The 17,086-nt window shown below is 41.0% G+C and overlaps 1 protein-coding gene across 8 annotated transcripts in view; it reads right to left on the reverse strand.

Moving 5' to 3' along the window:
* vir (VIR_N domain-containing protein) overlaps positions 1–17,086 on the reverse strand; it is a 431,173-nt gene that overhangs the window by 183,861 nt on the left and 230,226 nt on the right. For all 8 annotated transcript variants that reach the window (XR_012887826.1, XM_075881178.1, XM_075881177.1 and 5 more), the window contains 4 exons: positions 16,296–16,442; positions 14,798–14,893; positions 11,594–11,666; positions 7,311–7,447 (listed from right to left, as the gene is read on the reverse strand). Coding sequence is in view for 7 of the 8 variants with exons in the window: in XM_075881178.1 (XP_075737293.1) it covers positions 7,311–7,447; positions 11,594–11,666; positions 14,798–14,893; positions 16,296–16,442 (453 nt within the window). In the remaining variant the exon portion in view is untranslated. The remainder of the gene's footprint in view (positions 1–7,310; positions 7,448–11,593; positions 11,667–14,797; positions 14,894–16,295; positions 16,443–17,086) is intronic.

The following is a 17,086-nucleotide window of genomic DNA, read 5'->3' on the forward strand; positions in this document are numbered from 1 at the left end:
TAACATATCGTACACCACTCGATCAGAACCTGGGGCGGAATTACTGCAAGAGTTTGGTGATGTTTGGAGCTCAGCTAAGCTGAAAGCTCGGTTGTATGCTTCGTGTTTTGTACATTTGTGTTCTAGTTTCTGCTTCTCAATTCTTGTTTTGTATTTTTGGAAAGCGTCAGTATAGTTTGACAAGCTAGACACCTATTTGAAGTGTGCGCCGAGAAAGTTTGCTTGGTCTTTCAAGCTGCCACCTTGTGTGTTTATTGTGTGTTTACGAGAGGGAGTGAATGCACTTGTCTTCCTACTATTCTCCTAACAATGTTCCAGACTTTAGCCTCCTGAGTATATGAATCGATGCTTGATATAAAGTTCTGTCAACTTTCCCTTCTGGCCTGATGGCACGTCCTCCTGCCTTGAGACTTTATGCTTTTAAAATTGGTAAGATTCTCCTCTGTCGGAGAGTCCCGAAGCAGCCTACATGCCTTGTTTTGCTTTCTATGTGCATTCCGACACTCACTGTTCCACCAAAGGACGCGTCGCCTGGCGGACAGTCCAGTTTGTGGGATACACTTTGTTGCAGCATCAATAAGAAGTGCTGTCAAAAAGTCTGCAGCTGCATCTATACTTAATTCACATATGTCCGACCAACTCAAGCGAGCAGCTTCTCTTAACTTTTCCCAGTCCGCTTTGTCTGCCTGCCATCTAGGAACCTGTGGAGGACCTTTGTGAATTGATGTGCTTAGAACGATCGGAAAGTGGTCACTTCTGAAAGGATTGTTGATCACTTTCCATTGAAGCAGGGGTACAAGCTATGGGGACACAATGCTGAGATCTATGCATGAGTAGGTTTTGTTGGCAAGGTTAAAGTTAAAGTATGTAGGCTCTTTTCTATTCAACAGACACGCAGCCGAAGAAAAGAGGAACTTTTCGATTAGGCGACTTCATGCAGTGCAGCGATAGTCGCCCCATAGACAATTATGTGCATTTAAGTCCCTAAGAACAAAATAAGGTTCCGGTAGTTGATCTATCAGAGATTTGCATTCATGTTTTTCGAGACACTACTGTGGAGGTATGTAAGGAGAGCAGATGGTGACAAGTCTATTTAAAAAAAACTGCTCGAGCAACAACTGCCTCAAAGCATGTTTGTAGTGGCAGATGCGTACATGCTACACCCTGATCTGATCAACTACACTCAAACCTCGCTATAACGTAACGAGATATAACAAAATAATGAATATAATAAAGTAAATGAAATTCCCCTTGAAAGCTCCATCGAGAACTACACATTTTAAACCTTGTTGTAATGAAGTAAAATTGACCGGTAAATGGATATAATGAACTAAATTAGTCTATAAAATAGTCTATCAAAAAAAAAACCCAACCATAGTGCGTTAAGTATATCGTTTTCTGCGGAGTTTGACGCTCGTTCGGCGAGGCTCTTTCAAAACTCCCGCGCCGACCTTACAGCCATGCCCCGCGCCGACGAGAAAGCCGTACTCCTCACACAGCCAGCGGAGAGGATTGAGGAAGCGCTCAGCGGGTCACATGACCGAGAAGCAGCGCCGCGGTGCAAAGCGATTTCTTTCTCAAGACGGCAATGACTGCGTCTCCGCTGCTACCATGGCTGATACCCTCTGAACCGAGAAAGGTGGACTTTTCGTACACGGCCTTGAAAGGAGAAGGGTCTGCAGAGACGGAAAAGGGAGAAGCGTGGCACAGGCGTGTCGCAGATTGATATTCGAGAGAGAGCAAACAATCCACCACAGTCTTTTCTTTCTTTTTCTTCCTTTTCTTCTTCGCGCACAGCATTGAGAGGTGCTGCCGTTGGATTGGGCATGGTGCTGAGAGCATTTTCGGAGCGCGGTATCTTCGAATTAACCGTCACAAGTGCTTGCGCTTTCGAATTACAGGGCGTTTTCGCCCATTAGAATACACAGAGCTTTGACAGGACCTCAGCGTGAGTTCGAATTACCCGAAAGTTCGAATTAATGAGATTCAACTCAGTTTATTTTCCATCGCATGCGTGGTCACGTAACGGGACATCAGGCCGCGAGGACGTTTCCTTCTTTGCATGCTTATAGGTGTGCGCCCCTTTGAGCATACATTGCCACAAATTGTATAATCGATATGAAATAATTGTGGCTCCCCTTCAACTTCATTATAACGAGGTTTGAGTGGATAATGGCCACACCACCAGATGATGCTACAGCATCATTGCGGTCCTTTCTGAATATTATAGTATAATGACATAGAAAATTGGTGTTCCTGGAATTTAAGGGGAGATGCGGGTCGAAAAACACGAGCTTTTTTCAAAATTACAGATTTTTTATTTTCGCCTGTTTTGATAAGATTACTACCTCTATTGTTATAAAAAAAAATAATACAGGTCGAAACTTAACTGGTAATGCTTTAAAATTGCATCTAAAGAGCACAAGGTGCCTCTTAAAAGATCGAAAGTGTGCAGTCTTCGAGCACTTTGCCGCCGATAATGCGCCGCCGCTAGCCATTCTTGATCACATGAGTCGCAGAGTCGAGCCTCACTCTTCAAATAACAACAGTTTCTCTCGCTGATGCAGCGCAAGAGATAATAAAAAGAATCATTCTTTTGCGCGTTTTTCGAGCGCCATGACTGACTTATCACATGGTACGAATCGGCGACCGCCATTGGCCGCTGCGCGCCTGTATGTGCTGTGAAACCCATTTGCGAGGTCCATGTCTTGTCGAGCAGCGCAGCTGAACAATGCTTTTCTCGTTTAATTATCTCCGTTATGAATGAAAAAAAAAGCATTGCTCGCAAGTGAAAGCCGTTGCGCGGCACGCTCTGTAGGAATAGGCTACGAGCAACTGGTCCGATTTGTGGCAGTTCTTGGCTTGCAAAAGCCAATGCATCAAAAGTCATTCACACCTGTCAGCCGGAAAGTTCGTGATGCGGCAGGCAATAGATGACGTCAGCGCCAATCTTGAGTGGTCGAAAGAGCTCGCAGTGAGAGAACTTAGCAGGGACGACATTGCCATTATGTACGACGGTATGTGGCACAAGCATGGCTGCAAAATGGCATGACGACCCTGGACTTAGTTTGGATTTCGCAGTCCTGTCGAACTTCTTCCTAGCTTGCAGTTGGCACAAGGCTCTGCCAGATGGAGCGGAAGTTTGGCAAGCATTTCATGGCCCTGTCTGTGAGCGAAATGTCTGTGATGAGTCGGCTCGAAAAAGCCTAGAGAGACAAACTCATTGATTGATATGTGGGGTTTAACGTCCCAAAACCACCATATGATTATGAGAGACGCCGTAGTGGAGGGCTCCGGAAATTTCGACCACCTGGGGTTCTTTAACGTGCGCCCAAATCTGAGCACACGGGCCTACAACATTTCCGCCTCCATCGGAAATAGAGAGACAAACTCATGGTGCTGGCGTATTTTAGTCGCAGTGGCCACTACAAGAAGGACTGTTCTTTTTTGGTGTGCAAATTTCATCTGATTTAATAATATCTTTTATAAATAAAAACTCAATTTTAGCTTTAAAACTCGTTTTTCTCAAAACACAAATTTTGCCATTTTTTTCCTATGTGCCCCTGCTTTTTCGGGCACTTATAGTGCTCAGATCTGCATGAAATTTTGCCTAAATTGTTTCCAAAGTATGACAAATGCAATTATCTAGTTTAAATTCCAATATTTTATTGTATAATAAAAAATTGTATGTATACTTTTACTAGGGTAGGTGAAATATAAACTTTTTACGTCTATGATTTTTTCACGTGTATTCCATATTTTTTTGTATGTGCTTCCTAATTAGTTATTTGCACTCTACACTTTATTTGAAGCATTATGAGCTATGAATGATAAAAAGTTACAGAAGTTTAGGGATGAAAAGAGGGGGGGGGAGGGGGGGCAAAAGGGTTAAGGTTTTCACTTTGTCATGTTGCAGAGCTCAAAGTGTGTAACTTGCAAGAAAACTAATTATATATTTGAAATCAGAATAAAAAGTTTCATAAAGCGCTCAAGTTTCATTACTCTAGGGTGAATATTAAAAAAAAAAAAGTCTCTTCGAGTAGCATCTCCCCTTAAGTGTGTCTCTTGTACACACCACACTTTTGGTGAATGTTTGTCTAAGGGTTCCTGGATGTCATCGAGGTTTCTAAGCAGTCCTCTGACATTCCATTGTATAATTTCTGTATCTATTATGAGTGTAAATGAGTGCTGTGTGTACTAAACGAAGTTTTACAATATAGTCAGGAGCCCTTGTCAGGCCCTATGATGATAGTTTTTTACTTTCTGGCGCGCTATAAAGAGCCGCACTTTTCCTTCGGCGCCGAAGACACCGCTAGACTTGCTGTTGTGTCCATCACCTTGGACGATGTGTTGGATGCCCGTTCGCAGTTTACGTGTGCGGGCACGGAAGTCTTAGGTCTATCTGTCAAAAAAGAAGGTCCTGGGGCTTCAGGTCCGGAGGCCTGCAAGCCTTTTGGTGGCGGAAGAGCCTGTGCTACTTCTGCTGAGCTGGTGAATGGCACTACCGCCTGTCCACTTTGTGTGGTAAGTGCAGACACCACGGATCTTGGTGGCACTGCCCCCTTTTATGCCATCTCCGCGAACAAAGGACCCAGCAAAGGAAGACGCTTGCGCGCCACCCTAAACCAGATGTTTTCATTTATTTGAGTGTAAGTATTTCTTTTTCGTGTTTACATGTAGGACATGTGCGAGAGTATAAGTGGGATGTCCACCGTCGCAGTTTCCGCAGTGGGGAGTTTCTTCTTCACAGTTGTCTGTAGCGTGTTCGTGTGAACTACACTTTGCACAGGTTTGATTGCCGTGGCAGCTCTGAGAGCCGTGGCCGAAACGCTGGCACTTAAAACAATGTCGGGGGTTGGGGATGTAGGGTCGGACCTTTAACTTTTAAGTAGCTTGTTTCGATATATTCTGGAAGTATGCTAGTACAAAATGTAAGAGTAAGGCGCTTTGTTGGGTTTTCTTAGTTGTCATGCCTGATCTTAATTCTCTGAACATGCGTTACAAGCTGTTCATTCTAACCCTCAAGGAGCTCACTCTCTGTCAGGTCGATTAGGTCTTGATCAGACACTACGCCTCAGGAGCTGTACAGGGAACGATGCGGTGTGACAGAAACAGGTGCAGTTGCGAAAGAAGTGAGTTTTGACAGATTTTTTTACTGGGCCTTGCTTTGTACTTCGAGACGAAGGTCATCACTAGCCATGCAAGTACCCTGATAACATGAACCAAAGGCATTGGTGAGGCATTTTGATATGACAAATGGAGAGATTTTTTTTGCGTTCTCTTTTGTTTCACATCACATGGAAGCGCGGGAAGATTTCTTTGGGTTTTAGGAAGACATTAAGCGTTCCTTCGGTGCGCCCCCTCTTAGAGGGAGGGCGGTCAGACAGTTTGGGAAATGGAAAAGAGGCCATAAAGTATATATAAGTTCGGCAGCCATGCCAGCAGCCCACCATGAAACCCAACATGGGTACGCAGCAGCAAAATTATAAAAAGGCATGCCAGCGCCACCTGTACAAAGCCACTACAACCCAATATTATGTGACCAAGAGAGGGCACATACACAAGGTTAACCTTTGCCACCTAGAAGATGGAAGTAAACAGAAGTGAGGAAATAACAGGAAAGATTGAAAGAGAGAAAAATACAAACATCAGGGGAGAGAGAGACAGGAAAAGGCGACTGCCGATTTCCCCTGGGTGGGTCAGCCCAGGGGTGCCGTCTACGTGAAGCCGGGGCCAAAGGGATGTGTTGCCTCTGCCAGGGGGCCTTAAAGGTCCAATCACTAGGCATCAACTTAACCAACAGGATCCCCTTTTCCACAGACACGGCAAAGCTGCGCACAGCTAGGTGTGAGAGGGAGTCGAACCCCCCCCCCCCATTAGCTCGGGCCCGTGGTGTTGCTACGCACCAAATGCCTACTTGCGCAGACGCCCCTGTGGGGGACGCTGTGCCTTCCAAGTGGTATTAGGCGGACAGAACAGTAGAGTTGAATTCACATCAGAGATGATTGCAGGTGGTGCACCACATAGTTGTCATAAATAAGGAGCCCACATCTGCCTTATTTTTGCAAGCCATTGTGAAACTTCCCCAGCCACTCGGCCTATCAATTGCACATCATAAACACCTTGGCACTGAGCCTCCCAAGAACATAGCTACAGAAGCAACATGGGTTATCTTATTTTTTCATATGAAAAAAGGATGCTCGGCTCGCTGCCACATTTGCACACAGAAATGACATAATGTTCGATTTATTATGTTTCCTACCAGTGCATAAGCATCTTTTCATGAAGTGCATTATTTTTTGTTGGGCAGAATCGCAAGCCATAGAGAAGTCTTGGTTACTTGCCGAAGTACATCTCCTACAATCAATTGTTTGACCATGACATGCCTCAATTTGAACCAGTGTAACCAGCCACTGCATGGGCATAAGTCCGAAAAGTTTAGTGAAAATGCAAAGCTTTCAGTTTTGGCCAGCATCGATGGCACTTGTCAGACTGTTAGGTGTCCGCATGTTGACAAAAAACTTCAGTGTCTTCTAACCCACATAGGTTAATTTCTGCGAGCCCTTACAAGTCAGCATCAGACAGTGCAGTTTATAAGAAGTGTCCTGCATCACTTTTCTAACAATTATACTATATACACCATATGTCAAGATAGGGTGCAGACTGCAAGAACTGACGGCCATGAGGAGAACTGTGGGAAAGAGTGTCAGAGCTTCGCCTGTGCTCTCTTTGTGGAAAATTTGCATCACCCCACATAGTACACACAGTTTCTGTTTTTTTTAAGCAGATTTTGTGATCCTGTCTATGTGTCGTGCCCTCCATGAAGCAATTCAAGCAAGCATAGTGAGCGAGTTCATTTATTACAAAGAAAGGCTTTCTTTCTAATAAGTGTAAGAATTCTTCAACATGATTCTTTGGTTATAGTCACAGTAACTATCCAAAAGTTTTGACCTGCAACTTGTTTGGATTCTCAGTACTTCTGAATTCTTCTCCCAAAAATTTTATTCCACATAGCTTTTCTTCACAAGTGTGGGTCAATTATTTTTGAAAAGTGTAACCATTATAAAATAAAATATGATAAGTTTTCTTCTTCCTTTCTTTCTTTTTTTATTATTTAATACAGTCTGCTTTCTTAGGATTCACGCTCATACTAGCCATGAGTGAATAAAAAAATATTCATAATGCAAAGGAAAATTGGAAAAACCATGGACATAAAAAATTCAATTACCGTTGCTCACGTCATGATAAACTTTGTTTTGTTATTAATAGAGTAAAAAAATTTTCAGCAATGCTAGAAGTTGATTTCTCACCTCTCTGACATTCAAAGGTAATGGCAGGGGAAGCAGTTCAGAGAAGGCTACGAGGCCAGTTAGAAAGGCACAAGGCGCCCGCATGGTGAATTTGAGCACCTCCGAGATCATCTGGGTCCACAGACTCTTGTTCAGTGCTGTGCATTAAGGATGACATGACTTAAAATACAGCACTACTAAAAATAAACAGCACATGCTATTAGCTTCAATGTACCAAAATAGGTCAAATCAGCAATATTCGCTGTTGTATCAATACTTTACTATGTTGAAATGTGGCCTTTTTGGCAAAGTATAGTCGCCAGCAGGCTCCTCTTTTACACAGAAAATGCTGGAAGAAATAAAGATGAAAAGGTGATTTCATTAAAACTACAAGCTAGAGACCACATTTACAGCTTGATGTCTAGCTGACTAACTTGACTTTACAGAGGTTGTATGGCATGCTTACTGCCAAAACAGACGTAGGCCCAACGTACTGAGGCAATAAGTGTAAGCTTAAACAATTGCACCAGTTCTGCTACTGCAACTCGCCATCATAACACTACTGTGCTGCACTACTGAGGGCAACAGCTCCGGTTTTGACTGCAAGCCACTGCAGTAGAATAGCAATGATAGCTTTGCTTCCATATTACTCTGAATTCCCTCACTCACAATGTGTGTTCAAACTGCATCTCTCTCAGCATTATGCTCGACGAACGGGCCACTGTGAAGGCAACATTTTGCTGGCTCCACATCAAGACGTGGCGGATGGATTTCAGGTAAAACACTGTTTTATCACAGTAGTTTTTCTGTCCACCCCCCGCTGCTCTACTATTTTAACATTTTCACAGCACCTATCCAGTAAAAAAAGAAAAAAAAAGAGGGAGAGAGAGAATCTGTTTGCAGCTACATTTCACATAAAATGTCACACTTTGAATACAACAAAGTTTTGACATGATGAATAAAACTGCCATTTTACTGAATTCGTTATAATGAAGAAAACTGCTAATTTTACTGAATTCGTTATAATGAAGGTTTAACTATTAACTGTGATCTAACAGAACCAAAGACTTTTCGCAGAAGGTTTCGGGAAGCCATACTAAGCTAACATGGTTAAAATGCAACATAATGATGATTTCAAATCCTAACATAACACTGACAGTTCATTGCTTCGCTGTTGGTGCGAATTTCAAGAATGGTACTTTTACCTTCAGTTATTAATCAAATATGGAACCCACAATGGCAAAACTAATTAATGGCAATAATATTTTCAAAAAAGATTTACCAAAGAAGGAAGGGGGGCTGCTACTCTCTTTTTCCTGGAATTTCGGATACTTTTTAAATTCTATGCTGTAGCAATGACCTTCAAGATCGCCAGCTAGCCTTGCACGTTATCTAGTCATGTCACTGAATGGCTACCAGTGCTAATAGCCCCCCCTCCCTGCCTCTGTGAGATGTACTACCCTGAAAAAATTTCTGTAGACACACTTGTTCACAAAAAATAATTCATCAGTGTGGGCTAATTTAGTGTTTAAAATAAGTGCTCTTTAAAGGGGCCCTGCAACACTTTTCCAAGTAATCATCAAATGGCTAGTTACGTCACGAATTGACTGGTGCAAAAAAAATTTATAGACTCTGTCAAGTACAAGTGAAGATGCATGAGTTTCACACATGCTTCAAGCTATGCAGGGAGGCAGATGACAAGGAAGCAAGCTGTATCCCTTCATCAGTGTGCGTCATGACTTTGAGCCCTTTGCATTGCATGGCTCACTTTCAGTGTAATCACAAACACACGTAGGGTAGGTGGCAGCATCCTGCAACAGTCACAATAGCTATGCATCTCACGATGCTTAAGTAAGCCAGCGGTTGCAGACTATGGGTTTATTGAACAGTCATTTGAGTTTATGGCATCATTAGTTGAGAGTAGAGGGAGTGATTTCTAGCTGACTTAGAGAATTAGAATAACAGAGAATTGATATAGCTGGTACATTTTCTTTCTAAAAGACAGGGCATGCAAACACGGACACAAGAAGAAAGTTAGGGCACCACAAATGCCTACGAACACCTGAAGATGTGAAAAATGGCGAAAAAGAAAGAAAGCACAAAAACTTATCTGCACATGCCCATGCAATATGCAAACCTATAAACTTGGCACACATGGCGGTTTATGTGAAAGATAACTAAAGTTAAGGGGGTAGACTGGCCTTTTGGATCGAAAAGTGACAAAACCATTCATTTTTTAAAACTGGCATAATTGGTTTCTACAAGAAGTTTTCCACCCCTCCGCAAATTTCTCGCACACCAGAAAGTTGCAACTTTTATGTAATGTCATTCAGACTTTCCAGATTCTTGGTGCCACAAAAAAGCAGAATGTGCGAAAAATGGGGAGCCTACTTTGAGGCTTATTTATAAATTTTCAGCACCTGTGTTCGAAGCTCTGCTACCAATTTATGAGTGCCTTTATGAGCAATGCAAAACATACACACCATGATTGTTTTGTTTTTTTTTTTGAAGAAACTGTGTGGTTTCAGTTTTTCTCCATTTTTTTTCTCAGAAAAGTAAATTTACGACTGTTCAATTTTGAGACCTCAATATATCTGCAGCTAGGGCAGGTACAACAATGGGAACCCTTACATGTATAGAATGCAAGTATGGGAGCAAAACTTAGAGCACAAGCATTTTTAATTAATTACTAGGCTTGGGTGAATATAGTGAATTTTAGGTTCAAAGCAAACTTGAAGCGAATTGTGATTTTGGTTGAATAATTTTGAATCAAGTTCGAATAAAGTATACATCACATATTATAAAGAAAGAGAGGCATATTTGTCATGACCAAACTAACCTGCACAATATTTTTTTGAAAATTCTAACAACCCTTATGCAAGTTTCTTTTTTTTTTTTTTTTTCATCAAAGGAAGTGGAAACAACTTTGAATGGTAGCAGGATTTGACTTTCCACAGAATGCAAGTGATAACCTGTAAAATATGTTAGATTTTAAAATTTGCAATACTTAGAGCACAAAAGTGGACCTATTAAACTGAAAAAAAGGAATTGATGTATGCGTAATATCTTGAAGTGGGGCTTCGCGGCAGTGCAGAATTCTCCTGATTATGTGTTTTCACAGCTTAGCACATATTCACAATAGTAAAGCCACTTTTATAAAACGTTACATGGAAACTAAAATATGCCTCGATATTTGCTTTCACTGCTTAGAATTTCTCCATTGCATTAAAATCACCTTTACAAAATGTTACATGTGGACTCAAAATGGACATGTGGATTCGTTCGTCTCGAATAATTCGAAGTTCTCGATAAGTTAATTTTGATTTGAAGCAAATTCTAATACTGCATTATTCTTTTGAATATTCAAAGCATTCAAATATTTGCCCAAGCCTAATAATTACTCATCAAAATTGTAACACAATTCCAACTGCTTTTGAAAATAGAAAGTTTATTTTGCTGTCAAATAACCAATAAATGCCAAAAAACAAAAAGTTCTTGCATACTTTCAATGTAGTCATTAGTCTACCTTGCAATATAATAAATATCAGTATTAACTAAGCAGCTTTTTTTATGGTGGCCTCAAACAATAGAAGGTGAACTTGAGTTATCTCAGGAACAAGATGACCTACAAGAAAACTAATTACATAGTTGATATCAGCAGAAAAAACTGCGTAAGCCTGTTCAGTATGATCAAGATCACTAAAGAAATAAACAAAAAAATGTCTAAGATGACTCTGCCCCCTTAAGGCATTTGATGTCATCTTTACGCAATTTAATCTTTCTCCTCTGTCACTGTGCGAATCATCAGTTGTTAGTAGAGGTTTGTGGTGCCCCGAATTCCTTCTTGCATGCCCTGTCCTTTTGCATGCCCTGTCCTTTGAGAATTGTTAACACCAGGCCATGTGCTACACTACAATTCTCAGCTTGCATGTCCTCAGGAACCCCAGTTACTGCAGGCAGTGTTCCCCGACCATGCTGACAAAATGTTGGAGGGCCTCTTTAAATCATGCATGCTTGTATTTTTTAATTACTTAGAATCATTTTGTGACATCTCTAGGAACAAACAAAGCATATGTTACTGCTGGAACACAGAAACACTGTATTACCAAATTTCATATTTTAAAGCAACTTTTTAGTGGAAGTACAATATCGTGAGATTAGCATTTCAGCATGGAGGCAATATTAGTAACAACTTTTTAAAAAAATCGAGTGCAGTGGAAAATATTCTAATTCAGGCTACATCTTTATACTTAAATTGACATGGCTCTGTTAAAGGACAATTAAAAATATGTCTATAGACTTGCCTTCCTCTGTTTCTGTATGACTGAGCTGAGGTTGCGTATATGCCAGCAGTAGTTCAATGACTTCCACGGCAATCTATGACAAAAAAAGAAGAAAGCATACAATCACATGAAATGTAAGTTATTATCGCTGTTAACTGCTTTCCAGCCGTAATCAAGAACACACTTCAAATGCAATACTGTCATGATGTGCACATGAGTCAATAGCTGTCACATGCGAGAATCATAACAACTATACTGAATGAAACAAAAGAAAACACAAAATTAATAAGAATAGGAGCATATTCAGGTGCTTCAACCCGAATTTATATTATTCAGAGTGACCTAATATATGTACATTTGACCACATATAACCCTCTGTAAACATGATTTCACTGCAGCATGTGTTGCTATGCTATGAAGCCATCCATACAGGAATAAACTGCCCGCCTTGAAGCAACACTTTAAGGTTAGATGTATATACAGTAAAGGTTTGTCTACATGACTCCCATTAATTCATCAAATCAGACAATTCAAGCCTACTTTCAAGCCCGAACAAGCATATGTATTGTTTAATGCTCTCAAACTCCTCTTGATTCGGTGGTTGTAATCGCAACCCGGTTAATGTCAGACGATCCTTGAAGCGTGCCAAGCACAAAGCACTGCCAATGTGCTATGCAAAAGCGGCGCCCCCGAACAACCGAGTGCAGACCTTCACAAAGGGAGTCGCTATTCATGACTGTGCATTAAAAGCCAGGTTTGTTCAGCAGCAGATACGGTGCTGAGCAGTTTCATTTCGACTCTGGGCGTAGGCATCATGCATGCCTTCAAAACTACAGTTAAACCTCGATATAATGAAATTGACCAATTCCCGAAAAAAGTTTGTTATAAAGAGCATTTCGTTACATGCAGGTTTGGTATAAAAATTCGTAAGATTAATGCACAAATTATACAAAAGGGTAACTGAAGGCAGAGCTCACCTAAAACACTTATTCAGCGGTAAAAAAAACTGTGCGGTTATTGCCATATTGTCATAGAAATTTTATGGACCCTCTCTATGGGTTCTGGCAGTCGCCACCATGTTCATAACAAGTCTAAATTTGACAGCATGCCCCATGCATCGTAACTTTTACGGGCGAGTAAAAGCATGCGAGCGCGTTGAAGCATTGATCAAATGAGCCAACCCATCTCTATCGCCTAATCGAGCTAATCGGTCAATCACAAAAGCTACAGTCTCGAGAACTCGCGGCACAGTGCAAAATGGAAGCACAAGACGAGTTACCCTTCGAAGGTCCGTCATTATCACCATGGTCTCGAAAAGTTTCCGTCAGTGCCTCATTTGACATCATCTCAGTAGTGAAGATATGGTTGTCCACGTAAAAAATAAAAATAAAACCTGAATGTTGTCGGGAGCTACTTCATCTGCGCGCAGTAATACCAAGCACGCACGGCTTCCAAAATGAAGAGCAAACGACATGGATACCGCGTGAAAACTATTCAGTAAAGTGCTTTTCATACGCAGCGCAGCACCACATATATGATGCTAACTAAAAGTGTAACAACGCATAGTTGCATCACCTGTGTCACTTTAAGTACAGTTCAGAGACTTCTGGAGCAATCAAAGAGTGGCACTGCTAAAGTAAACGTAGTTCTTTTTTTTAATTTGATGGCAGGGGGAAGGCATATCCGTGCATTCGCCCGCGACAGCGAGAATGGCGGCAGCACTGGCTCGAGAGGCGCAGGTCCGCCTGGCTGCCTAGTGCACACCCGCGTGCAACAACGACCGCTCACTCTCACATGGGAGTCGCCGAGGCCACGAGTACGTTGTGCGCCGCCGTCGCTTTGTTGGTGGCGAGGCAACCGTAGAACATGCATGCTCGGGCCAAAATGACAATATCTGGGGCGAAATTCCCAGATTGTCCATGGTGAAAGTTCATTATATCAAGGATGTCTCCCACTGTTACTTTATTACATAGAAGTTGCAAATACATGTTCTTTTATGAAGTAACGGCGGGAAATAGAAAAACTTTGTAATATTGAGACATTCGTAATATGGAGGTTCGCTATAGGCAGGTTTAAATATGTGGATGCTTTGCTCAAGTCATCAGCGACCACGGTTTTGTTCACAGCAGATGTGGCACTTAGGAGCTTCGTTTTGACTTCTGCAGTGCGCGTGCAATGTAGAAAAAACTCGGGCATGGTGGAAGCTATTGAATATAAAGAGTTTCAGTCGTGGTCCGCATAAAACTCATTTGCTGCGTTGTGATGACTAGCTGCCAGGCATTTTCCCTGTGAAAAATTATGGTCAGGTGTGCGTGATGGTGTTGATAGTAGCAGTTCATAACAAGAGGTGGGTTCAGACTATGCTTCAGCCCAAGGCACAGAAGTCTACTATACGTCCATCTCTATAAATTAATGAATGCTGTTTGACCTCTTAACTGCTTGCCAAATTAGTGAAACAGGCTGTTGGCACAAAAGTAAGGGGGCATAAAGAGTGCATTAACTCCTTCTGCAGCTATCATACTGAAATAAGACATTTTATTATTGCAATGGCCATAAAATTACATGCACTCTCTGTGACCTTTGCCGCTGCTATGATGTCCTGTGACATATGTTTTGTGCGTGGTGCGTGCATAAACGCACACACGCGGAATTTGCTAACTTTAGTCTAGGTGAAGGGATATGACATCTTTGTGGACTAGTTGTGTCGTAGTTCAAGCAAGATTAAAACTGCACAATAAAACCAGGACAGCAGGAATGAACTCTGTCCATGATGTCTTGTTTGTTCCTTTCTCGTGCACTCATTTTCTCATGCACTTTTCACCTCACTCAAAGTATGAAGGGATAACCACTAAAAGCTTGTCTTTTTTTCTTCTTCCTCTAGCTTGTATTGCAGCATCAGCAAAGTAACAAGAGGCATTTACATTAAATGGCTAATGATTTGTCGCACACGCTGCAAGTGTGTAAAGTCCAAGTTGTATATTGTTTCAGTATATCTAGTGTGCCACCCTTGTCATTGATGGAGTGGCATAAAGCACTATATAAAGCAAACTTGAGGGTCACAAACCCTTTCATTTTAAAAGAATATAAAAGACCAGCATAGAAACAACTACAGGTAATTTCACAGCTTTCAAGTGGCTGGATGATTGTAAATTTAGTACTGAGTTGCAATTGGTGCAGCCATCGCACCCTTAAAACAGACACCACAGCTATGGTGAAATGCCCTACCTTCTGAGCAAGTGAATGTGAAGGCGATGAAGGAGGGATCATACCAAGTAGCGTGAATGTATGCAGCATCACAGGAACTGCAGTGGTATCCTTAAACTGACAAAAAAGAATGAAAACATTCATGCAGTTGTTATTAAATGGCATAAATTCTTGTGTTGTTACACTGAGTAAAAAAAAAAAACTGCAACAATGCATCGCAAAGTTTTCTGAATTGCCCCTACCTCCTCGACAAAAAAAAAGTATGCATTCTCCAGAATGAAGCTTAATGATATCATTAAAAGCTTCTTGTACCAGAAAACTAATTTACTTTTATTTCACTACTTATGCATTTAAACAATGCTCAGGTAAGTCCTTAAGAGAGTGGTGGCCCACAATATAGCTTCCAGTACTAAATATGAAAGTTAGACGAAGTGATATCTTCTTAAAATGGCAATAAAATCCAAATGAATGGCAAGAAGGGAAAGATGGAAGTTTGCAATGATAAATCCGAAAACAGGGGGTAGCTGCTGGAGCCAACGTTTCGACAAGCAGACTCGCCTTGTTCAAGGCTGCCTTGAAGGTAGCTTGTCGGGTAGGTAGAAAGTAAAAAGGTAGAAAAGGGTAGCTTGTCGAGACGTTGACCCTAACAACCACCCCTGTTTTCAAATTTTTCATCAATAGAATTTCTTGAAGCTTAAAAAGGTGGATAGGTTCCGAAAGATAACAGATAAAAAATCCGAAAAACAACTTTGAAATGAAATGTGGTATTCATGATCACATGATGCTAGCCTGTAAAGTAAACTAAAGATGTAAAAAAGCCAGTATAATTACAGAATTCAACTTCATAGGCAGCCAATCAAGCTACCATCGATGTTATGACATACCCTCTCTTTCATAGAGAACTTTGGAGCACATGATCTTTGGAGCATCAATATTGAACTTGCTCAAATGCTCTGAACACTAGCATAATTTCCAGGATAAGAATCAGTAGTATATCAGATGCACTCACTTGAGAAAATTTTCTCATGTACTGTTACCTTTTGTAGCAGGATTACTACAGCCTAACCAACGGTGTAAGAATAGGTCAGCAAAAAAGAGGGGAATTCACTGAGACTCATTTAAAAGAAGTACATTTTGCGTTAAGGGGTCACTCAAATGTAGACTCGCCAATTTCCATAACCGGAAACTCAGGCTCACCTACATTTCCCTCAACCAGACTTACTGATACTCAGGCACTCTCATGGTTTGATGTGAGTCTGAGCTAGTCCGAGTGTCAACTCATGACGAAGTTTTCCGACCTATGAATGTAAGAAGGAATAATGTTTCCTTCATAACCTCGATGCTGAATGATAATGTGATTACAGATTACTACTTTCTAAGTCAATCGACTGTAACCAAGAAGTCCAGCATAAAAACATAATGCCAACAAACGAAATCAAGATTAACTTTTTATCATGCAGTGTCGACCTCACAGTTACACTATTAAAGATAGTGCGGAGGGTATAAGTTAACAACTTACCTCTGTTCCTCTGCAAGAAATAAGGTAGCCAAGCATGAACTGCAGCAGGTTCACTACAGGCTTCAGCACAGCCACTACAAGAGCTCCTTGCTGCCCAACCAAAGAGGCCGAACCATGCCAAGGCTTCAAGAACTCCTCAGAAATTTTCTGAAAATGTTCAAAGAGTTATAAAGAGAAGGCCAGGGTAATGGCACTTCATTTGACATAAGCCAGTAGAGCGTGTGGCAGGCAGACGCAAAAGAAACATGAAATTAGAGAACAAAAAATACAAACACATGAGGGTGCTCAAAATTCAATCAGGATGTATTTCTTTCATTTAAATGTTGTTTCATTTAAATGTTAAAAGTTTAAATGTTGTCTTACTATTTCTGATACATTACATGAACACATATCTGTTCAGCCACTGAGCACAATAAGCGGATAACACACACAAATTGTTGTTTTTTACCCTGGTTTGTTCTTTCCTTTATTTTTGACATCCACAATATCCCGACCTTACGAGTACCTTTGAAGCATGTTATTTATCAGGAAACAATCTGCTATTATCTTTCATTTATTCTCCAATATATTATCCTGCCTTTTGAATTATTATAAGGATGGCATTGTATGTCTTTGTTACATGGCAAATTTTTCATTTCTACAAATATGCAGTTGATGAAGTTTAGGATTGTTTTGAGGCCAAAGTTCTGCCACTGAGATATACAATGAAAATATTTGTAGCTTAAAACAAATATATTTACAGATACTGCAACAGCCTCTGAGTCAATTCTACTTTGCATAAAAGGTCGACT

This window comes from Rhipicephalus microplus, chromosome X (genome assembly GCF_043290135.1).
Source record: "Rhipicephalus microplus isolate Deutch F79 chromosome X, USDA_Rmic, whole genome shotgun sequence".
NCBI lineage: Eukaryota > Metazoa > Arthropoda > Arachnida > Ixodida > Ixodidae > Rhipicephalus > Rhipicephalus microplus.